Source organism: Gracilinanus agilis, chromosome 3 (assembly GCF_016433145.1).
Source record: "Gracilinanus agilis isolate LMUSP501 chromosome 3, AgileGrace, whole genome shotgun sequence".
NCBI lineage: Eukaryota > Metazoa > Chordata > Mammalia > Didelphimorphia > Didelphidae > Gracilinanus > Gracilinanus agilis.
Window position 1 is genome coordinate 319247148 of NC_058132.1, and position 23688 is coordinate 319270835.

At 39.9% G+C, this 23688-nt stretch overlaps 2 protein-coding genes across 3 annotated transcripts in view; one reads left to right on the top strand and one right to left on the bottom strand.

The window, feature by feature from the left end:
• The first annotated feature begins 10517 nt into the window (after window positions 1-10517).
• On the top strand, window positions 10518-15436 carry SFT2D3 (SFT2 domain containing 3). Of its 2 annotated transcripts, none has more exons than XM_044669971.1 (2): window positions 10518-11485; window positions 15090-15436. In XM_044669971.1, the coding sequence occupies exon 1, from the start codon at window positions 10518-10520 to the stop codon at window positions 11202-11204; it is 687 nt and encodes a 228-aa protein (XP_044525906.1). In that variant the 3' UTR covers window positions 11205-11485; window positions 15090-15436. The 2 variants fall into 2 exon arrangements, 1 of the variants encoding a protein (XP_044525906.1); XR_006505815.1 differs by lacking the exon at window positions 10518-11485 and adding an exon at window positions 14794-14966.
• Window positions 15437-15516: 80 nt separating this feature from the next.
• WDR33 (WD repeat domain 33) overlaps window positions 15517-23688 on the bottom strand; it is a 113263-nt gene continuing 105091 nt past the window's right edge. Inside the window, exons 18-22 of the mRNA XM_044669970.1 lie at window positions 20021-20459; window positions 19570-19736; window positions 19360-19452; window positions 18624-18830; window positions 15517-16168 (exon numbers count right to left, since the gene is read on the bottom strand). Of these exons, the coding sequence (XP_044525905.1) occupies window positions 15939-16168; window positions 18624-18830; window positions 19360-19452; window positions 19570-19736; window positions 20021-20459 (1136 nt within the window). The 3' untranslated portion in view covers window positions 15517-15938. The remainder of the gene's footprint in view (window positions 16169-18623; window positions 18831-19359; window positions 19453-19569; window positions 19737-20020; window positions 20460-23688) is intronic.

The window sequence follows — 23688 nt, forward strand, 5'->3', positions numbered from 1 at the left end:
GACATAGGAGAGACCAAGGTCATCCACTGCATCCTGGGTCATCTACAGTCATCCTGAATTTTGTCTTGCCACTGGACTTGGATGAGACAGTGAGACTGACAACTCTGGGCAATTCTACCTTATCTAAAGTCCAATTCACATAAATCATTTGGTCTAAAACATTACTAAGTAATATTAGTCATAAACAAGTACTTAATATTAATGCACCCAATACTGGCATCTTCCTCAAGACTATAATTCTCCTCGTAACCCTATGGCCCAAAAAAAAAGATCCAAGAAAGAGGTAAAGGATCCACAAGTACAAAAATATTCATAGCAATTCTTTTGGCAGTAACAAAGAATTAGAAACTAAGGGGACACCCATCTGTAGGGGAATGGCTAAACATTTTATGGTATATGATTCTTTTTTTTTTTTTTTAATAAATCCTTACCTTTCGTCTTGGAGTCAATACTGTGTATTGGTTCTAAGGCAGAAGAGTGGTAAGGGTGGGCAGTGGGGGTCAAGTGACTTGCCCAGGGACACACAGCTGGGAAGTGTCTGAGGCCAGATTTGAACCTAGGACCTCCCGTCTCTAAGTCTGGCTCTCAATCCACTGAGCCACCCAGCTGCCCCCTTATGGTATATGATTCTAATAAAATAATGCTGTAACATGAGAAATGACAAAAGGGGGTGAGTTCTGAGAAACCAGGGGAGATCTGCTTACTGAGCAAAGTGAACAAAAACCAAGACAATTTATACAACAGAAACACCTAAACACAAACAGCTTTTTAAAAATTTATTTTATTTTTAATTAAAATTTTTTAAACTATCAAAAAATCTGCCTTCCACTCCTTTACCTCCTCCCTCCATCAAGAACTAAAGAAAAGCAAAACCTTGGTTACAAACGTATATTCAAGAGTAACTGATTTCCACATTAGTCATGTCTAATGATACACACTCATGCGCATACATATGTCTGTGGAGGGAAAGGAGTGGGAGGGAGAGAAAGTAGATATCTATATATGTCTGTGTATGGGAGTCTACACTAGGTCTTTTACCTCTATCAGGATGTGGGCAGCATGTTTCCCCGTTGGGTCTCAGAATTGTGGTTGGTCATAAATACTGTTTAGAGTTCCTAAGTCTTCCAGAGTTAAGACAAACAACTTTGAAAGCTACTTTACTCGTGTAGCTCACAGGCTCCAGGATCAGTTTCTCACCCCTGAGTAGCCCCCCGAGTCTTGCTGGCTGTACCCCCTCTCTGAGAGATAACATCTCCTCCAGCTCCTCAGGGTCACCCCGAGGACCCCCTGGTACCCAGACACACACAGACAGCTGCCTGCTGCTGCCAAACCCTGGCTGGGGAGGAAACCAGCCCCCCCCCCCCCCGAGGGCCCAATCGGTTCCCCAGGTACCCAGCACGGATTTGTGCAACTAAAGCCAAGGATAATGCTGCCCTATGTATATATATTTGTTTGTTTGTTTTCTTTTTAACCCGTACCTCCTTTCTTAGATTCAATACTAAATATCGGTTCCAAGGCAGAAGAGAGATAAAGGCTGGGTAAGTGGGGTTAAGTGACTTGCCCAGGATCACACAACTAGAAAGTGTCTGAGGCCAGATTTAGAATCAGAGCCTCCCTCTGCAGGCCTGGCACTCTGTCCACCGAGTCACCTAGCTGTCTCTCCTATGTGTGAACGTTATGGGCAAATGTGGGGCACATGAGGATTCTTTGATTGCTTCTGCTACCATACATCAAGTACCTATGTGGTATCTGGCTGGATGTTGAGGCTCATCACTTTCTGCCCCTCTGCAACCACCAGAGCTCCCCTTCAACCTATCAGAGAAGTGGACCCGTTGACAAGCAGGAGCTGCTGTGAATGGGACCAGTAGAACTAGCATGCTGGCTGCCTGCAGTCACCTTCTTTGATCACAGAGGCTGAGGCTGTGTAGACCCTGCTCAGTCAGCATGCTAGAGTGTAGATTTTCCCTGAGGGAACCCAAAACCACAGTTCTTTCCACTCTGCCCTCCAGATTTGGGTCCCCATTATCTCCACAGTCATGTCTTCCTTTTTCTCCTGTGATTAGTCTTTCTCAACTATCTTTTCCCCTAATGCCTCTCATCTTGTTTGTGGAACATCCCGCTCCTCCCATCTTCTGAGTAGCATATTCCACTAGGTATACTCCCCCTACTTTATAGGGTCCACTAAGTGGAAGCTTGCTCTGTGGCTCTCCTTCAAACCCTTCATTTAAGGGCTCATTAGCCTCTATAGCAGCTCTCTGTTCTCTCTCTCCTATGCCCTCCAACACTATGGATGCAAATACTCATCCAAGGTGGGGATGAGGGGGAAGAAGTGAGGACCCACATCATAAATGGAAGTCAACCCTTCTAGCCATTTTTCCTTTGGAAAACTCCTTTCCATTTCGAATGCCCAGCCCAACCCAGCCATTACTTTTCCATTCAACCTAGTGGATCTCTACAGAGGCTTCTCTTTCCCAAGGACCTGGACTTGTCCCTTTCCATGATGCACTCTGTTTTACTTCCTATCTTACCTTACCCATCCCAGAACAATCTTGCCATATATATACACACACACATACACTCCATCCCCAATCTTCTCTATTCCACACAAATGGATACAAATGACCAGTTTGGTCCCTACAGGATTCTCCTCCCTACTCTGGTTTCCCTCCCCACTCCACCATGGGGCAGGTGGTACAATCTAGAACAAAAATGTTACTAAAAGGTATTTGAAAAGAAGGGTATCTCTTACCCACAACCCCCCATCCAATGAGTTCCCCTATATAAGCAAATGGCCAGCTAATATCTCCCCCAAATAATTTAATCAATTATCATCAATTAGCTTTTAAGAAGGTGTCTGTCCAGAGCAGGGAGAGCAATGGCTGAAGGTATATATAACATCCCAAACTGGGAGCATACTCTCCTTTACCATCTTGGTCCTTGGGGAGACCAAGGAAAAGTAGGTTGCTACCAAACATTACAAGTTCATTCGTGGGTGTGAGAGAGCCAACAGACAAACGACTCCTCTGCTGTTGGGATGCTAGGACACAGTGTCTTGGTTGCAAGGACCATTTGATATTGGGCTGAATCAAGCAAGTCCCTTCTTAGGGCTATCTAGCCACTGGGCTTAGCTATCACTGCTACTACTTTCAGCTGTGGAGGGGACCACTGATGGCTCTCAACCTCTCAAAGCACACAAAGTCATAACCTTGTCCATCTGATACACATTCACCTGAGATCAGTGAAGAGTGAAACCCAGTAGATAGAGGACATGGAGGCAGCATTTGTTCATGGATCCAGAGTGGCCAGGTGAGGAGATAAGGCAGCCAGGAGATGAGAGGCAGATGTTTCTATTTCTGCCACTGCTACCTTTGCCCCTACGCAAAGGTTTACAGTAGTTTTTGTCTTGCTTGAGACTTGGGAAGAGAGAGTTCATTTGTTTCAGCCTTTCTACACATACTCAAATACAGTTCAGAAGTCAATTAAAAAAAATTTCTCACCTTATAAGACAACAGGGAGGGAAAGTGCCCCTTCTTCACCCATCTTTGGAAGTAGGCTCACCAAACCTCCATAGGAATATGCAACAGGCAAAAGATATTACCCCTTTTCCAAGGACTGGGCCCTCATTGACCAGTCCTCCCCAACCCCTCATTATAGCCAGCTGGTAGAATCATAAAACTTCATGAGTTATACAGAAATCTCAAAGGCTATCTAGTTCACTCTATGACACGTATACATGGTCCTCAGACTTTTAGTGAGAGGGAATCCAAGTGTGATATATTCACAGTTTCATGGAAAGACCTTCTTTTTTACCTATTCTGTCTCTATGAGAGTGCTTATTTTAGGTGGTATTTATTAACATCAAAATAGTTTTGTTTTTTAAAGAGAGAGACCCTACTCCTTCCGGAGGTAGCTCCTTCCTCTTTTGGATAGCTCCAGTTGTTAGGAAGTTTTCCTTTATATCAAAACCAAATCTGTTTCTCAGCAGCTTCCACCCATTGTTTTTAGTTCTACTCTCTATAGCCAAGTAGAACAAGTTTAATTCCTTTTCCATATAACAGTTACCTAAATACTTAAAGGTTACTATTGTCACTTGCGCCCCCTACTCCACCCTCTCCTCTCTTCTCTCCATGATAAACATCCCTGGTTTTTCCACTGATTCTCATCTGGCATGTTTTTAAGGCAACTTCATTATGCTGGTCATCCTCCTCCTGATGCTTTCCAGCTTATGAATGTCCTTCCTAAAATATGGTGCTCTGGGGGGCAGCTGGGTGGCACAATGGTTAGAGCACCAGACCTGGAGTCAGGAAGACCTGGGTTCAAATCTGGCCTCAAATACTTCCTAGCTGTGTGACCCTGGGCAAATCACTTAACCACCATTGCGTAGTCCCTATTCCTCTTCTGCTTTCATACAATAAATAGCCATAGTGACAAACCTATGGCACGAGTACCAGAGGAGGCATTCAGAGCCCTCTCTGCGGGTACCCACACTATCACTCCAGCACAGAGTTTGTTACTACAAAGCCAGAGGGACATGGGACCTCACTGCTCCCCTTTCCCTCTCCACAGGCACATAATTTTGGAAAACGTATGTGCAAAATTTTTCTTGTATGTAATTGAGAAAATAAAACATCTCTGATTTAAAAAAATAAGATTCTATTAGCTTTTTGAACTGTGGAAGATACTGGTGTCTGACTGACAGAGTTGGCTTTGTGGGGCACGGCTGGCCAAGAAGATTATGATTACCTTAGACTTCTTTCCTACCCAGAGACAGATAGTTTTGGTGTCATTAAGGGAACTAGAGAAGTTAATTACAAAGACTATTTTGAAGGGAAGTTGATTCAGTTTTATATAGGTTGAATTTGATGTGAAGTTAGGACATCCAGGTGGGGATATATATGTAGCAGTTAGAAATACAGAACTGGAAATTACATTATCAACTAACTGATGAAGATAAGCACTTCTTCCTATCTATTGTTATCTCAAAATCAGCATATCTGGGGGGCAGCTGGGTAGTTCAGTGGATTGAGAGTCAGGCCTAGAGATGGGAGGTCCTAGGTTCAAATCCAGCATCAGACACTTCCCAGCTGTGTGACCCTGGGCAAGTCACTTAACCCCCATTGCCCACCCTTATGACTCTTCCACCTAGGAGCCAATATACAAAAGTTAAGGGTTTAAAAAAAATCAGCATATCTAAAACAGTGATTATTTTTCCCTTAAAATTCATCATTATCCCAAATTTCTGCTAATGGTGCCAATAACTTTCCAATCAGCCAGGTTTCTAACTTCAGAATCATCCTTGACATTTCCTTTCCCCCATCAAGTCTTTTCAATTCTACTTCTATAACATCTTTTTTTATTTTTTAAATTTTATTTAATTAAGAGAATTTTTCCATGGTTACATGATTCATGTTCTTTCCCTCACCTCATCCCACCCCCTCCCATAGCCGATGCACAATTCCACTGGGTTTTACATGTGTCATTGATCAAGACCTATTTCCATATTATTCATATTTGCACTGGGGTGCTCATTTAGAGTCTACATCTCCAATCATATCCCCATTGACCCATGTGATCAAGCAGTTGTCTTTCTTCTGTGTTTCTGCTCCCACAGTTCTTTCTCTGGATGTGAATAGTGTTCTTTCTCATAAGACCCACAGAATTTTCCTGGATCATTGCATTGCTGCTAGTACAGAAGTCCATTACATTCAATTTTACCACAGTGTATCAGTCTCTGTGTATAATGTTCTCCCTGGTTCTGCTCCTTTCACTCTGCATCAATTCCTGGAGGTCTTTCCAGTTCACATGGAATTCATCCATTTCATTATTTCCTTGAGCACAATAGTATTCCATCACCAAAAGACACCACAATTTGTTCAGCCATTTCCCAATTGAAGGGCATGCCTTCATTTTCCAATTTTTTGCCACCACAGTGAGGCTATAAATATTTTTGTACAAGTCTTTTTCCTTTTTCTTTGGGGTATAAACCCAGCAGTGGTACAGCTGGATTTAAGGGCAAGCATTCTTTTAAAGCCCTTTCATGCCTTCTTTTCACTCACTCACGTAATCACTGCTCTACTTCAGGCCCTCATCACCTCTTGCATGAATAATTTCAATAGACTTCAATAAGTTCTCCCAGCTCTAAGACTCTCCTCCTCCCAATTCATCCTCCACACTGTCGCCAAGCTGATACTCCTAAAGCACAGGTGTGACATGTCAGTCTCAAGAAGCTCCAGCAGCTCCCGATTGCCTCCAGGACAAAATACTAACTTCCCACTCTGGCATTTGAAGCATTCCACAAAGTGGTTCCCACCTATCTCAGCAGACATTGCTTCTCTTCACATTCTACATATTCCAGTCAAATCGGTCCACTAGCTGTTGTTCTCTGAACACAATTCTGTCTTCCCTTTTGATGCCTTTGCAGAGGTGGTCAGTCCTCTGTGTCCCTCCTTGCTTCTCCCTCTAATCCCTCACTCCCCCCAAAGCACATCTCCATGCCTATTCCTTAAAGCCATTCCTGGTCTCAAAATGCTGTAAAGCCCACCCCCAGCAGAAGAGAAGCTCCTGAAGGATGGGTACTATTTAATTTTGTCTCAATATTATGCTCAGGAAGGAATTCAGGATGCTTACCCTATAGAAACAAAAACGTGGGTGGCATGATAGCTATTCGTATCTGAAGAGTTGTTATATGGAATAAGGTTTCACTTGCTCAAGAGGGCAAAACTAGGAAACTCTGGATAGAAGATGAAGAGTTAGTTTGGGCTCAGGCTAAGGAAAAGCTTTCTAATAACAAGAGATGCACAAAAGTGGAATGGATTGCTTCTTGAGGTAGTAAATGTGGGAATTTTGTTTTAGTTATGAGTTGAACTGTGAGTCCTCCGAGGAACCAACTTGGAGTATTCTTAGAAGGATAGATAATAAAAGTTATTATTAGGTACATGCTCTATGCTAAGCCTTGTGTGTGTGCTAAGTTTTAAAAAAAAACAAACAAGGAAACGCCCTGCTGGCAAAGAACTTCCATTCTAATAAGGGAAGAAAAGGCATGGGGGTGAGATGTTATCTTGAGAGGGTCAGGCAGATGGTTGGGAGGTGGAGTATATCTGAAAGAAAAATGGAAGTGAATTGAACGGGACACTCCGTGATCCTCACTGTAAGAGCCTCTTTTTTTTTTTATTTTTAAAATGGATTACTTCCATTTTAAAATCACTTTTTTGCATTTNTTTTTATTTTATTTTTAAAATGGATTACTTCCATTTTAAAATCACTTTTTTGCATTTTTAAAATGGATTACTTTCATTTTAAAATCACTTTCATTTTCCATTGTATTTCTCCAGACTCCCTATCTCCAAAGAGATGTTTTAAAATATTTATTTTAAAAAAAATTAAAAACATTTCAAGAAAAATCAACAGGTAGCTGCTTGGTGGCTCAATGGACAGAATGTCATGGGAGGTCCTGGATTCAAATCTGACCTCAGACACTTCCTAGTTCTGTGACTCTGAGCAAGTCACTTAACCTCCATTGCTTAGCCCTTTATCACTCTCCCTCCTGTCTTGGAACCAACACTGATTATTGATTCTAAGGTAAGGGTTTAAAAAAAAAGAAAAGAAAAATCAACAAATTAACCCAGTTGTATATTATTTTTCAGTGTTTCACAGCCATAGCTTCCCATCTCTGCAAAGAAAGGAGGATGTTCGTTCTCATATCTCTTTTTTGAGACTAAGCTTGGTCATAATTTCAAAGCATTCATTTTCTCTTCTCTTGTTGCTGATCTATTAATGCTATTGTAGTCATTACATACATTGTTTTCCTGGTCGTTTATTTTGCCTTGTATCAGTTCATATTTTCTCATTCTTCTCTGTATTCTTTATGTTCATCATTTCTTAGTTGTTAACCTGGAAAAATATAGAACCACTAAAACAGTTACAAAAAACATTTCTTTAATAAGGACGAGTGAGACAATGCTCTTATGGCTACCACCACCACACTGAGCTAAGCTCTGGGACTCTGGGAAAAATGTCTTCAGGAAAATGCACCATGAATGAGAATTTCCATCTAACTGAAGAATTCAGGTTGTATATATACTGTAGGAAATATAGCAAAGGAAGGACAACTGATTGAATTAGTTGGAGGCTAGGGAAAAAGGACTTGGGAGTAGTCTAGACACCATAAGAGAAATTTAGTATTTAAGATTTTTGCAACAATGTTCACTAAGTAAATTGGTTTGCCATGTTCTTTCTCTGTTTTCGGTCTTCCTGGATTAGGTAACAGCACATTTGTGTCATAAAAAGAATTTGGGAGAACTCCTTTTTTGCTTATTTTGCCAAATAGTTTGTATAGAATTGAGATTAAATGTTCTTTAAATGTTTGATAGAATTCACGTATGAATCCAACTGGCCCTCGGGATTTTTTCTTAGGGACTTCATTGATAGCTTGTTCAATTTTTTTTTTTCTGAGATTGGATTTAAGGATTTTATTTATTTCCATTTTTGTTAATCTAGGCAATTTATAGTTTGTAAATATTTATCCAGTTCACCTAGATTATCAAATTTATTGTCATATAATTAGTCAAAATGGCTCCTGATGATTGCTTTAATTTCCTCTTCAGTGGAGGTGAAATCGCCCTTTCCATTTTTGATACTGGTCATTTGATTCCATAAGAGAAGTTTAGAAGACAAAAGGGTACATAAGATTTGATAATATTTGCTAATCCTATCCAAGGCAGTAATGGAGAACCTTATAGAGACAAAGTACCCAAAGTGTAACTCCCACACAACATATGAGCCACCCACTCCCCCCATGCCCCAGACAGGGGAGAGAAGAAGCACTCCCATTGGGCAGCTGGAAAGAGGGGTGCATGAGTGTCATAGGTTTACCAACACGGATCAATGGGTATTTGGAAGTTTAATTGTTCAGTCTAGAACAAACCTACTAATCCTTCCTAGGATGATTTAGGGCACTGGAGGATTTCATAAAATAAGTTTGTCACATTATTACAGTATTCTAGTAATTTCCCCATATTTTGTTATGTATGGGACCTTTTTAATCATCAACTTCCTTTGGAGTACTATACTTAGCAGTGAGATATCTAGGTCAAAAGGTTTGGACATTTTAGTTACTTTCTTTGTATAATCACAGAGTTAGACCAATTCACAGTTCTAGAAAGTGTTTTTACATCAGTCCACAACTCCTCCAACATTGACCATCCTCATCAGTTTGTCAGTTTCTTGAGTGTGAAATAAAACCAGAGCAGTTTTGATTTGCATTTCCCCTATTAATGATTTGGAGCAATTTTTCAAATAGTTGTTAATAGTATGTAATTCTTATTTTGAGACTATTCACAATCTTTGACTATCTATTGAAGAATTGCTCCTGATGTTACATATGTTGGTGTTAGTTCTCTATATTTTTTGGATATTAAACCTGTGTCAGACATTTGATAAATATATATTTTTTAATAAATGAGTTCTCATCCTAGTTGTGATGAATTTACCCGTACAAAAGCTTTTTCTGTATGTGAAATGATCTATTTTCCCTTTCACAATCTCTTTCATTTGTTTGGTTGAGAATTCTCCCAATTACAGCTGTGAAAGGTATCATATTTGGCTTGTTTCTACTTTTAAAAAATTGTAACACGAAAAACCACCAGTTTCAGAGGACTCAGGAAGAAACATGCTACCCACCTCTTGAAAGATAGCAGACTCAAGATTGTGGCATTATACTTTTTTTTTACATGGCAAATGTAAAAATGTTTTGCTTGACTTTATCATTTTATAACAAGAGTTTCACTTTTCTTGCTTTCTCAATGGGAGAGATGGAAGGAGGAAAGCGGGAGAGAAAGCCGATTTGAAAATTTAACATTCAGAACACATATTTTGAAGTAATTTAGTAGTATATGGTTGAGAGAATACTAATCTAAATTGAATTTCTGGCAAATTGATTTTCCAGGTGAACAGAGAGTTCTTCCTTGAAATTTTGGCACGTTAAATGATTCTTCCTAATCTTTTTTGCTTGCTGTTTTTCATATTTCATCTGGCTTTTCTGGATGTGATCTTTTTGATTGTTCTCTGGGCACTTCCCCCCAAGGGGAGGACCTACCAAAGCTCATATTAAATTAATGCTCATTTAAATGGTGTGAATGTTCAATCCTTAATCGAACAGTAGGCTCCTTGCAGAATTTCCAAAAGGAGGCCCTTTAAAACTACAGTCCATATCTTGTATTAATGTTCACTTTAAAGAGCTCAAAGTTCAATCGAATCCCCAAGCCTTGTCTCAATTTTGTGTAAACTTTGTGCACCTAACACTGCGCATCACAAGCCATTCCTGGACAACCGTCAGAGTGTCAGAGTACATCGCGGTTGTAGCAAGAATCCAGGGCTCCGAAGGCGGAAGGAGAGCTCGAAGCTACGGCTCCGCCCCTCCTGCCTTACACGTGCCGCCCCCTGGCGAAACTCATTAGGTGGCCTGTGAGCGACCACGGCTGACCCGGAAGCACTCCAGACGACTCCCCGCACCTTACAACATGGCAGACCTCAACCGGCAACTACAGGAATACCTGGCCCAGTCGAAAGGCGCAGGCTCGGCGGATACAGTTCCCCTGCTGCCCACAGAGGGGAAGGAGGCGGCGGAAGCCGGGGGTGCGTCCTCCGTGGGAGTCTGGCTGGGCCGGGTGAATCCATTCCCAAGCCGGGGAGGCCTAGCGTGGGCCTGGCCGCGGAGTTCGGCGCTGCCGCCGGAGGAGCCAGAGCCGGGCCCCGGGCCTCCGTGCCTGCCGAGTCTTTCGCGCTGGCAGCGCCTGACGGCGAGCGGGGTGTGCTTGGTGCTAGCGGTGCTCTGCTTCGGGCTGGCCGCGCTCTACGCGCCGGTACTGCTGCTCCGCGCCCGCAAGTTCGCCCTGCTCTGGTCGCTGGGGTCGGTGTTCGCGCTGGCAGCTGCTGCACTGCTACGCGGGGGCCCCGCCTGCCTCCGGCTGCTGCGCTGCGAGGAACGGCCGTCCCGTGGCGCGCTGTTCTACCTGGCGGCGCTGGGCGGCACGCTGTACGCGGCGCTGGGGCTGCGCAGCACGGCGCTCACCGCGCTCGGAGCCGTCGCCCAGCTGGCCGCGTTACTGGCTGCGCTACTAGGCCTCCTACCCTGGGGCAGCGGCCCGGCTCTTCGCTACGCGCTTGGGAGCCTGTGCGGTGGTCTGGCCCGAACCCTGCCCGTGTGAACTGAGATCCCCCGGGGCCCACTCGGAGACGGTGCCGGCTTCTCGCTACGAGGATACCCGAGGCCCCGGGCCCAAGTCCCCGAAGAGCGTCTAAGCTGCATGACGAGACGGCGATGGTTTTGACGCAAGCCTAGGAGGCGCCACATCGAGTATTAAGGAACCTGGTAGCCTACGGACCAAATCGTCCAAACTGAGTGGAGCCCAGGGGATGCCTGTGAAAGGGGAGCGAGCGCCAACTTGGTTCCTCGACTTTGCTATAATTAATCACGAAGATTTTTCTGGTGAATTTTTACTTTACCTGCGGAATAACTTTTAGGGTTTTCTCTTTTCATTGTATTAAAATAAGTTCAGTAGAAAAGAACAAGACTTCCATTTGGACTTTTATCCAGTTAGCCTGTTTTTATTTCATTTTAGTTTGGGTGGGAGTAGTATTCTACTTTTCATTTAAAATTGCGAGAGCATACATTGCCACACATGTAGCCTTTTTTTCTCTCGCCAGTACTTTTAAACAAATTTTTCTTTTTGCTGTCTACAGTGTGAGTGAACTTAGGCCCAAGTGCAATTTTATTACAAGTTGAATATTAAAAACTTAAAATTTTATTTATAGTTATGTAGCTCATCCCAGTTTTTCATTTGTCTTTATACTGTTTTGCCATTGTAGTTTGCTATTATAGTGCCTTGTAGGATTTAAAGAAAAATGGGCTGCTTCAGGAAGCTCAAGCGATAGGAAGAGAAATGTGTACCTCGTAATTCCTAGAACTTGCCTCAAAATGAGCTGTCATCCTGGCTAGTTGAAAGGTATCAGCCGGGAATACAGCTACCTGGTGCTGTATATATTTAAGAGTTCTTTTTAAACGGACAAAATTGTAAGGTACTGTTGGTGTTTCCATTAATAGATTACATTCCTTGTTCTTGGCTTGTTCGATCTTACTGTTTACTCCTTATTTACAAGCTTAAATTGCACTTTATATTTGATCGTGAGTCTACCAACTAAACAAAAACTTATCAAAACACGTCAGAAAATGTGTATCATACTGTTATATATTTAAAATTTGTAAATCTTGAATAAGACTTTATGCTTGAAAAATTGGCTTCACCATTGTGATTTTAGGCTAGATTATAACATAGAGTAACGTACAGTACTCTTAATAGAAAGCAGTACACCAAGTGGCACTAGAAAGATGTGTAACTGGTACAAGTCAAGTTGGATTGAGATATGTGCCCTTATATTTTTTCCATGCTTCTCAGAAGGGTCAAGTTAACTTTCAGTGTCTGTCTGCCAAACCTTGTATAGGAGATGTCAGTTGCCAAGAACATAATAAGGATGGGTTGTGGATAGCTCATATCCCATTCATGGTATCTATATTATCACTGAAATTCTTTTGATAGTCTGTGTAGACCTGAACAAATGATAACTTTCTGCCTCGATTTCCCTAGCTGTAAAATAGAGATAACTACCTACCTCTCAAATACAGACATCACAATATTGTATTAATATATTTGGTTACAATAAATTTTGACTTTCAAATCAGAAAAATTGGTACCACTGCCTTGTGAAAATTCTTTATGAGCATTTTGTGTGAATGTATATCTTGTCTACTTTATCACTTATTTTACAGTAAGTGTCTCTTTGGAATGAGCATAGTGTAACTGGCTGAAAAAGATTTTATGTTCAAAGCACATAATATTCATAAGCCAAGTGCTTTCCGTTTTGATGCTTACTTAAAATTTTAAGAGGATTTAAGACCAGTGCTTGTCCTAAATATGTAATAGCATTTAACAAGACTTCAGATATTCATTAAAGATCTAACTTTTATACAAATTAAAAATCATAATATTTCATATGTACAATGTCCATTAACAATTCAGAATTCCATGCACATTATCTCTATGCATTTAAATAAGTGGATTATTCTGCAGGGGTAAAATCCTTGTTTCTTAGCAACAATGCAGTTCATTCTGTACTGAGTTTTGATTGCTTTTGATCAAGGCACAGAACCTAAAATTACAAGAAATGCTTAAACAGATCTGGAGAACAGCCTAATATAAGCCTAATAATAAATTTTATGATTTATTGTTGACTTCTTTTACATATATCTTTTATCTCTTGGGTTTCTATAAAATATAATTTTAGGTTTTCAGCTTTGAAGAGAATACGATTTGATTTTTCTTATTTACCTCCATTTCCAGATAGACCCTTAGAAAATAAACTTGAAGCCCTTAATAATAATATTTTAACTTGTGACCTTGGGTCTCTTACCCTACTTGTAAAAATGAAGGCCTTCCTCTAGTCAGGCATTCTTAATCTAAGAGTCTGTGAACTTTCTGTTTTGTTTTCTTTTGTTTTTTAAAACCTTACCTTCTGTCTTGGAGTCAATACTTTGTATTGATTCTAAGGCAAAAGAATGGTAAGGGCTAGGTAATGGGGGTTAAGTGGCTTGCCCAGGGTCACACAGAAGTGTGACCAGATTTGAACCTACAATTTCCCATCTCTAGGCCTGGCTCTCAATCCACTGAACTGATAACTATCTATTTCAATAGAATTCACTTCCTTTATAACCTAATATGCTTTTTGCATTTAAAAACACTTTTGTGAAGTCCATAGATTGCCAGAGTCCTAGATTGCCAGAGTCCTAGACTAGATGATCACTAAAGTACCTTCCCACTCTTAAGTAATAAATTGTTTCTTGAATCTTTGTTTCAAGATACAAAAAGTTAATACTTCCAGCTTATTTAGGGCTAGTTTTCCAGCTGACGGTGGAAGTTTAAAGTAATTTTTATTGGTCCTGTGTCTCTTAAAGGATGAAGCTAAATCGATTTCTTGATTTTATCCTCTACAAGGGTTTTAAATGGACTTTTCTGCTCCAAGTTGTATAGGTTCAATTACTGGAAAGTCAGTTTAATGCCTTCCTTGCATCTTTTCTAGCTCTCACCATAAACAGCCAATGCAGAAGAAAAAAAATGTTTTGAGCCAAACATTAGTAAAAGTCCCAAATTTTGATGATCCAATTCTCTTTCTGAAATAATCTTCAGTTTCAACACGCTCCCATTAGAATTTTTTGTCAACTATTTGCTGTCTACTAAACAGCTTTTGATTACACAATATGCTTTGGATTAATCACCATCCAGAGAAAAGTCACACTATATTGCAAGCCAAATCTTATTCACTTTCACAAGACAGTTGTAACTCAATAGTTTTTGCTTAAATTGCTTAACCTCAAAGGTCTGTTATATGAAGTAAAAACTCATTAAAAGCATAATGATTATCCTTTAGAAATACAATATTATCCATAACCCTCTTGTTAACTATTTGTTTGGTTATAATGATGGACTGGTGAAATGCTGATCATTGCCTAGTGTTACCCAGGTACTACTACCACTTGAGAGAAAAACCTGTGCATCTAGCTGCCTGTAATTTAAAGGAAATTTTAGTATAATGAATGCATTTGTGGGGAAGGAGAAGGGTTGCATTATTTATAAACAAGTATATTTACAACAAATTCCTTTCATATATATATATACACACATCCATATATGTGTATATACACACAAGCTATGTTCAATATAATCTTCAGGGTATTCTCAATGGATAATTTTCTGTTTCTCTTTTATGAGATGGAACATTTATTAGTTTAGGGTTAGGAAGAGAAATGTCCTACAGTGACCTATGAGAAACTACAATTTACCATCTACAAGAATATGTATTGATGGAGAAGACATTCTGAAAAGGAGATGCTCTATAACTTTTATGAAATACAGAAGGTAAAAAAAATTTTTTAATGACAATTTCTTTTTAAGTGGTAAAAATACAATGATAGTTCAGTGTAGTTCTAGTGTCATGAATGGTGCCACAAGTAGCTTCTAACCTACCTCTCTCTGCCTCAGGTGAATGGAAAAGAATTCCCCCTTGAAGCAAGGACCCAGAATCAAGAATTAGGTGACTCAGTCATGAAACTCAGAAAGTAATCACCTCTTCTTGGACAGCAGGTTTGGGGCTAGCACCAGGAAAAACCATTAATATATGGTGATCAATTAATTTCCATTTGGAAATCATGCAAAACCCTTCAAATGAAATTAATAATTATTAGAAGTTTAGTTGATGAAAGGGTAATCTATGTGGCATGTCAACTTCATCTGGTATCATAACCAAACTTCAAAATTTGGAGTATTTTCTTTTCCATTGATGGAATTTCTTTAACAACTCAACAGAGTTTTTAAAAGGTTGGAGATATTGAAATATAGTTTAGAGTTTCATTAAGGCATGTGTTTCACAACTGCAGTTGTAAATAAAAAAATCATGACACAATGATTGTTCGGTTAATTCTTACGCAAATCACATTCTGTATTCATACAAAAACAACTTAACTTTTTTTCTGACAAACTGTACATATAGAAACAAGTTTCCAATTAGACATGAACTCAAATTTGTGGAGGTGCTCCATGTCTCACAACACTAAAAAAGATTCCAGCTTTTATCTTCACAAAACAATGCAAGGGTGAGAAAAAAAGGTGGACAGGACAAAACAGAAAACCAGCTACAATGATGTAGCCAGCAGCAGTCTATTGATCTAGAAGACCTTATTGGGAGCTACTGGGTCTAAAAAGAGCCCAGTGAAGAGTCCAACCAGTGCTGTGGTGGTGCAGGAGGAATCCTTTTGTTTCTCTTGGTGAGTCCACAAGAATTATTTAAATACTGTCTAGTTAAGACTGGGGGCTTCCCAGCCAAAACCTCTTCTACCGGCCCCTTCCACCACCTCTTGATGCTCCTCGCCTTGGTGGGCCAGAGTTCATATTATTTCCTCTCCCCCAGTTACTTCCACTCCTTCCTCCTCTGGAAGGGGTGCCACTGCTTTGAGGACCCCCATAAGGTTCATCTCTGTGGTATCCATCATGATGATCTCCATCCAGGGAACTGGATCGTCCAGATTTTGGCACTCTCTGGGATGGTCCTGGGCCACCTCGTCCTGAAACAACAGCACATTTATTCTTGTCTGATTTTCTTCCTAGATAGCCCAAGAGTAAGTCCTAGCTCTGCCACTTAACTATGGATAAGTCATTTCTGTGTCTCTGTTTCCTTGTCTATAAAACAGGGATAACATTTACATGAACTACTCTCACAATTATAAGGAAAATGCTTTGTACAGTGCAAAGCACTGTATAAAATTTGAAAATTATACACAATTCACCTAGATGCACTTGGGTTAGACAGCTGAATATTCCTCAGAATAGCCCTTTGAAAAAAGGAGACATTTCAATACCTCCCTCCCTCTATACACCAATATCTTGTGTTTTATTCTCAAAAAGAGTATCTTAATATGTTTTTTGATGAGATTTTTGAAGACTGGTTTAATTTTAAAAGACTATTCAACAAACATTTATTAAATGCCTACACTGGGGGATACAAAGAAAGAATCACTGCTCTCAAGAAGCCTCAGTCAAATGGAAGAAATAGCATGCCAACAACTACATACAAGCAAGATGTATACAGAATAAATTGGGATTTGTCTCAAAGGAAAGGTCTTGAGAGTAAAGAGTAGGAGGGTGAGGGTTGAGCTGAGATTGTGGGAAGTCAGGTGACAGAGTCCTAGGCATAGGGAACAGCCAATGAAAATGTACAGGAGGCCAAGTTATGAAGGGCTATAAAAGCCAAACGGGATTTCATATTTGATCCTGGAGGTAACAAGGAGCCATCCATTTACTGAGGTAGGGTGGAAGAGGACACAATCACGTCTGCACTGACAGGAGAATGTACAGGGAGACAAGGCCCCTGCAGCAGTTCTGGCATGAGGTGACAGGGGCCTACACCAAGGGAAACATCCATGAAATGTTGTAAAGGTAGAAACAACAGGACTTGACAACTAACTGACTGGATATGGAGGGTTAAAGACTGTTAAAAGTCAAGGATGATACCTATATTTTAAGCCTGTGTGCCTGGGAAGATGGTGACAGTAACAGAGAAGTGTGGAAGGGTTCTGGGGAAAGAGAATGAGCTCCATCTTGACATTCAGAGCAGTAGATGTTTAATGAGCCTTTCACTGAAATAAGATGTTGGAGACGAGACCAGAGATCAGCAGAAAGGTTAGGACTGGCCTGAATGATCTGAGATGGAATATTACTGTGCTGTAGGATCCATGAAGGGGATGGTTTCAGAAAATCTGGGAAGAATTGCATTAATTGTTGAAAAGTGAAGGGAACAGAACCAGGAGAACAATTTATACAGTAACACATTCTAAAGATAATCAACTGTGAAAGATTTAGTAATTGAGGAACACAGTAACCCCTCAGGATTCCAAGGGACTCGACGAAAAATAGAATCTACCTCCGGAGAGAGAACTTAGTGACTCAGTGCCCATTGAGACATCTTTCTTTCTTTTTTTTTTTGAGGGGGGGGAGGGAGGGGGAAGAGTAAGGTGGGGACGGTGGTATGGACAACATGGTTAATAAATTTATTTTGTGTAACTTTATATTTGTAAGGGGTTCGGTATATCTCACCTCAGTGGATGGGGGAGTGAGTGGGTGAGGAAAGGGGAGAATATGGAACTGAAAATAAAATTTAATGGTGAAAAAAATGTCTGAGAATCACCTATATAAGAGATAACTGAATCTATGGGAGCTAATGAGATCAGCAAACAAAATAGTAAAATAGGGAGAAGAGGGCCTAGGAAGAGCCTTGGGGGAAATATGTCCAGGGTTAAGAGGCATGACAGCCTTGCAAAGGAGGCTAAGAAGGAATAAAACCAAAAAACCATCAGGCTCCAAAGGGATGAATCCCTAGCAGTGCAATTTCAAGAACTGTGACAGTTTGGCAATAGAAAGTGTTTCAAATACAGAGACTCTTCTCTCAAGAGCATATGACCCACCTATGAGTTACCTTGATCTCAAAATTTCTTTTCTCACACATAGCCAAAACACAAAATTAGAGCCTACAAAATAGAGCTCCTTCTTATAAAGAAGTTAAGTTGGGGGCAGTTGGGTGGCTCAGTGGATTAAGAACCAGGCCTGGAGATGGGAGGTCCTGGGTTCAAATCTGACCTCAGATACTTCCTAGCCATGTTATCCTGGTCATTTAACTCCCATTGCCTAGTCCTTATTATTCTTTTGCCTTGGAATCACTACTTGGTATTAATGCTAAGGAAGAAGGTAAGGCTTTCAAAAAATAAAAAAAAGAATTTGTAAACCTGAGGGTTATGTTTAAAAGAATGAAATGAAATTAATATTTGTAAAGCACTTAACACATAGAAGGTGCTTAATAAATGCTTATTAATAAAAATTAAACTTATACTTGGATCTATGTCAGATAAAATATTTTGGTGGATAGGAAGACAAAATAGGGGGAAAAGCAGGGAAATAGGTTTCCCCTGGAGAAAGAACTTCCCACCATTTCATTAACTCTAACAGGTAGAAACTGTAGCTTTTTACCTTTGCCTCGATCCTCTGCAGGTCCACCTGGAGCCTCCATTTCCCTGTGGTCAGATGTTCCGGGTCCATCGTGCCAGGGACGTTTTCTGGGAGGTAAAGAAGCCATATCCATGCCTTGGAGAGAGGAAGAACGTTCTCTGCTGGCAGGAGAATGTCCATCATGAGGAGGATGATCAGGACGTGGACCATCCCGGAAATGCTCATGACCTGGTCATGGAATAAAATATTCTGTTATGTATAAGTAAATAGGACCATTCTTGTAGTTTCATCATTTGGAAAATGCACTAATCAGAAGTGGATGGATCAGGGGCAACTAAATAGTACAACTGATAGTTATAGGCTCAGAGACAGGATGATTTGGGTTAATCTGCCCTCAGACACTTCTAGCATCGTGACCCTGGGTGAGTCACTGAACCTCAATTGTCTTGCCCTTTCAGCTCTTCTATCTTACAACTGATATTTAAGACAGAAGGTAAGGGTTAAAAAAAAAAAAGTGGTGGATGGGCCTTACAATGAACACAAAAAAAGTAGTATTCACAAAGAATTTCTAGTTATCTACATCACAAAACTAATGCATATATTAAACAACTAAAATGGCTCAGATTAAAGCTAGAGAAAAAGCAAATGACATTTATTTGTATATGGAGGAGGTGGGGGTAGTTACATTTGTATTGACATTTACATTATTTCCTATTTATAGTCACCATAAGCTAATTACAATTTCTCATTTCTTTACCTGGCTCTCTATTTGCATCCCATGAGTCTGGTTTTCGTCCTCCTTCAAATCGAGGAAATTCATCTGGTGTGGGAAGTAAGCCCTTCCGTCCCCCTATATAATGAAAAAATTATTAAAACATTACACAAATTATTTTCCAGGACTTTAATAACTTTCTTTATCCTGCCTCTTTTTAACAGTTCCCAAAGACCTTTGCTTTTTGACTCATACCTCGTGGAGTACCTCGGCCTCGGCCTCTAAGATCTCTTCCTCTTGTAGCCTCGTCTGACGCATCAAAATTTTCCTCTGGCCCAAAGTCTTCAGGGCCAGGAAAACCTTCTCTCCCTCGGGGGGGACCCCGACCCTCATGCCGTTGGGGTGCACCTCCTCTTCTAAAACTATAAAACAAAAAGAGAATGATGCTTATCAACTAAAATAGCATCCTTATGACTTTAAAGGCCCAAGAGAGAAAAAGTGAGATAAAGAGAAAAGCTTTCTTTTGAGTGCATTTTTCTCTTGAATAAGGTTCAAATAAAAAAAAAACTCAAAGAAATACAATTTTTTTTAAAGAAACCTTTTTTGCAAATAACTCCATTATTTAAGTGGAGAGGCTTTGAAGTCATTTTGAAGGCCAATCTAACTTAGACCCCCCCACCCCCACCCCCCAATGTATGCCACCTACCTTTCTTCCCGTCGTCCTCTAAAGCGTGGGTCATCTGGGTCTCGGGGAAATCTCTCATCTGTAGGTCTGCGTCCTTCCCAAGCACCTGGGGGGCCACGATTTGCTCCCCGGCCATCGCCCTCATTGAACTCTCTGTGATCTGGAGGATATGGAGGGCCTGGGCCTCCTCGCCTCCATTTCTCCTCCTGTGGCAAAGGTCCTCCTCTTCCCTCAAATTCACGTAATCTATGGCCAAATCGCTTGTCAGGGTGAAACTCATCTGGTCGGTTGAAGTCATCAGAAAAATCTGGGTGAGGCCCACGTCTATCAGGGGGGCCCCTACAGTCCTGGCCAGCTCGGAATGGCCCTCTCTCAGGACCATGATCTGGACCACTGTTCTGATCATGCCTCCTCTCTGACATTGGGCCCATGTGATGGTTTGGAGGGCCACGAGAATCACCTAAAGGAGAACACATCTAACTTTTATGATGTCTTCTAGAAAACTTTCCAAGAAGTTTCTCATTGTCAGGTATGTAAAACGTTACAAAATACAGTGAGTATCTTTTATTTATCAAATTATTTCTCTTTGTGCTGTCATTGTCCTTATGTCATTGTTCCTATTCTTTTCAGTAAGAGTTGAAGAGTCTTTTCTTTTAAGGCCAGTCAATGCTATTCCATATGCTAGAGACATGCTCATAAAGAGACAGAAGGTAAGATTCATAGTGCATGCCAAAAGCAACAGACCAGGAATTCAACTGTGCACCTAACATCATAACCTAAGAAAGCACACGTGACCAAGTTCAAGCTATTATCAACCAATATTACTATTTTAATTCAACTTATTTAATTCTTGTATTTTGTAGGCTCATTTTAACTTAATGTTTAAAAAAAAAAGGACATACAGATTTCTTTCCGTTATGTCTCTTACAAAACACAGATTTCTTCCTAATAGACAATAGGTTATTTGAGAATAGATTCTATTAAGTATTGTTAAGTTTAGTAATTGCCCCTTTATTATTTACTGAAATATTTTCTTGGCCCTATCTATTGGATGATGTTATTCTTCTATCAATATCTCCAAAGTACAATAAAATACATTATTTTTCCTAGGAAGCAGAGTTCAGAAACAATTTGGGTTCTGAAAATATTTGAATACATTTTTAAACTTATACAAAGTACTGAATAAAACAATATGTGGCTGATTAAATTTATGGCATAGTTATAATTTCTCATTTTTAATGCTATTTCCTCAGCTATTGAACATATAATGTTATTAGAGATGTATATATGTAATTGTGTCAACACATATAGCAATTGAAGTTTTGTTGAAAAAAAGGATTCTCTAACTTTGCAAAATAAATCTTTAAAATGCAATTTAAGATTATGACATGTAGGACTGGTTCTAATTCATAGCATTTCAATATCCCTCTATCACTTTCTTTTTCATTTTTCTTTTCTCTCCCCAAAGTTGAACACATGTGAAAACTTATGATGATTGTTGGGACAAAGATAACATTTAAAGAAATATCCCCCTTCCCTTGTAATCCTTCTTTTCTTCACCGTATCTCATCTTCTTTTTAAGTTACATTAACTAGCTCAGCTCTAGGCCATCTTTGCTCAGGAAGATACCTGAGAAAGCAATGCCCTTTTATAAATCATTCATCTGATTTTAAAACATCCTGTACCTATATTTTGACTTTCAATTCTTCCAACACATAACCCCCTCTCTTATTGTGTAGATGCAGCAGCTAAAAAGCAGCTTCTCTCACCTTATGGTTCTTGAACTTGGTGCGGCCTCTGACAGAACAGACTTTTTACCTGAAGAGGTTCAAGGCACACTACTATGACTTACCTAATGGGTATTATCCCTCCTATCATTCCTATCTGTTTAAAAAATATTAAGTCTCACCCACACCCTGTTCCTCCAAGGAAACAAACCCACCACTACAAATTAGAAGGGATGTGGCCACCGGTGGTGGGGGCGGCGGCGTTGATTAATCCAGTAGGGGATGGCGGGGCCACTTTCTCGGCTCTCCCTTCTCCCTTTGGTCCCTGGGAGGAGAAAGAGAGGAGGGAGAGAGAAAGAGATAGACAGATAGATAGAAAGAGAGAGAGAAAAAGAGAAAGAGAGAAGGAAAAGGAAACAGATGGAGACAGACACAGAGGGAAGGGAGAGGAAGAGAGAGGAGGGGCTCTCAGTTTGGTGATGGCTCCACCTCTGGGCAAAACTCTTCCTCTATGAAGGTTCCAAATGATCTAAAAGCATGGCTTTTGAATCTTTTCTTTCATATTTCCTTCTTGGCCAACTTCTTTCTTTATAACTTTAACTATTACCTCCCACATTAATGGGACTAAGATAAATCCTCTAACCCTTTACACCTAAAGTAACTACATAGACTTCTAAATTGTAAAGTGCTTAAAATTAAATAAACCTTAGAAATCAATTGGAGATTCTAATGTAATGAGGACAATGAAGTCTTGGGACAACCCCTTTATTTCTACATCTAGTAGAATGGGGGCAACATGCCTAATTAATATAGGGTTCATATGAAATGTTGAAAAGAATTGAGAAATTCTTTGTAAATGTTTTACAAAATAATCACCAAAATGATCTATTTTAGTTACCTCTTGTGTGGATTAAATACAGATTTAAATATAATTCCACTGCTCACTTCTCCCCTCAATTTAGACTACCCAACATTCTTAACACTATCTCTTTAATATAGTTTCCCTCTTTAATTAAAAACATGTCTGCAAATTTTGCATCACACTGGTGAAACACTATGTTATAGCTTAACTTTTCTTTGTCACTGAAAGAAATCACATTTCATCACACAGAAAAGCTATGTAGTCACCATCCTAGGAGGTCTTTTAAGGGAACTCATCCTAGTATATATACATTTATTTAATTGCCTGAAGACAGGAGCTGACCAAGATGGCCTTTCTTAAAGTCCCTTCCAAAACTATGATTATGATTCTCATGTATTCTAACTTCAAATACAGAATACAGCTCCCTATAATTCCCCTTATAAAATTTCAAACTTCATAAATACAATGTATATTGCTGACAGTATTGCTTCTGATTTTTTAATTTTCAATGATATAGTTCAATATGATTTTATCAAGGAATCTGAGAATCAACAACTGACACAGTTTTTTCTTTCTTTTTAAGTCAGTTGAAATTTCTGGATTTTACTCTCCATGGAAAAATGTAACCTTAATGCTCCTTTTGGTCCTCTAAGAATAATTAAGAGCATTCATATATGATCATCTAGAATGGAAACCTCGTTTAAAGACCATAAACTTTCGAAATAAATGAGCCATGATAACTAATATTTAAGTATTGTTTTAAAGTTTGCCAAGTGCTTCATATACATTATCTCATTTGAGCCTCACAACATCGCTGTGAGGTAGGTAATGAGAGAAATTATTACCCCTGTTTTTACAAATGAGGAAACTGAGACTCTGGCAAGTCAAGTAACTTGCCTATGGCCACACAACTTAGCTGTGTATCAAATAGAGGATTTGCATCCAGTTATTCCTGACCCCAAGAGTCCAGTACTCTTAAATGCTATGCCACACTGTACCTCTTGAATAAATTAGGTCATGAATAATGCAAACAGCAATCTGGCTAACTATGGTTCAAAGTTCCTAACTCCTAGTGACAAAAGCCAAATTATTTTTTTCTC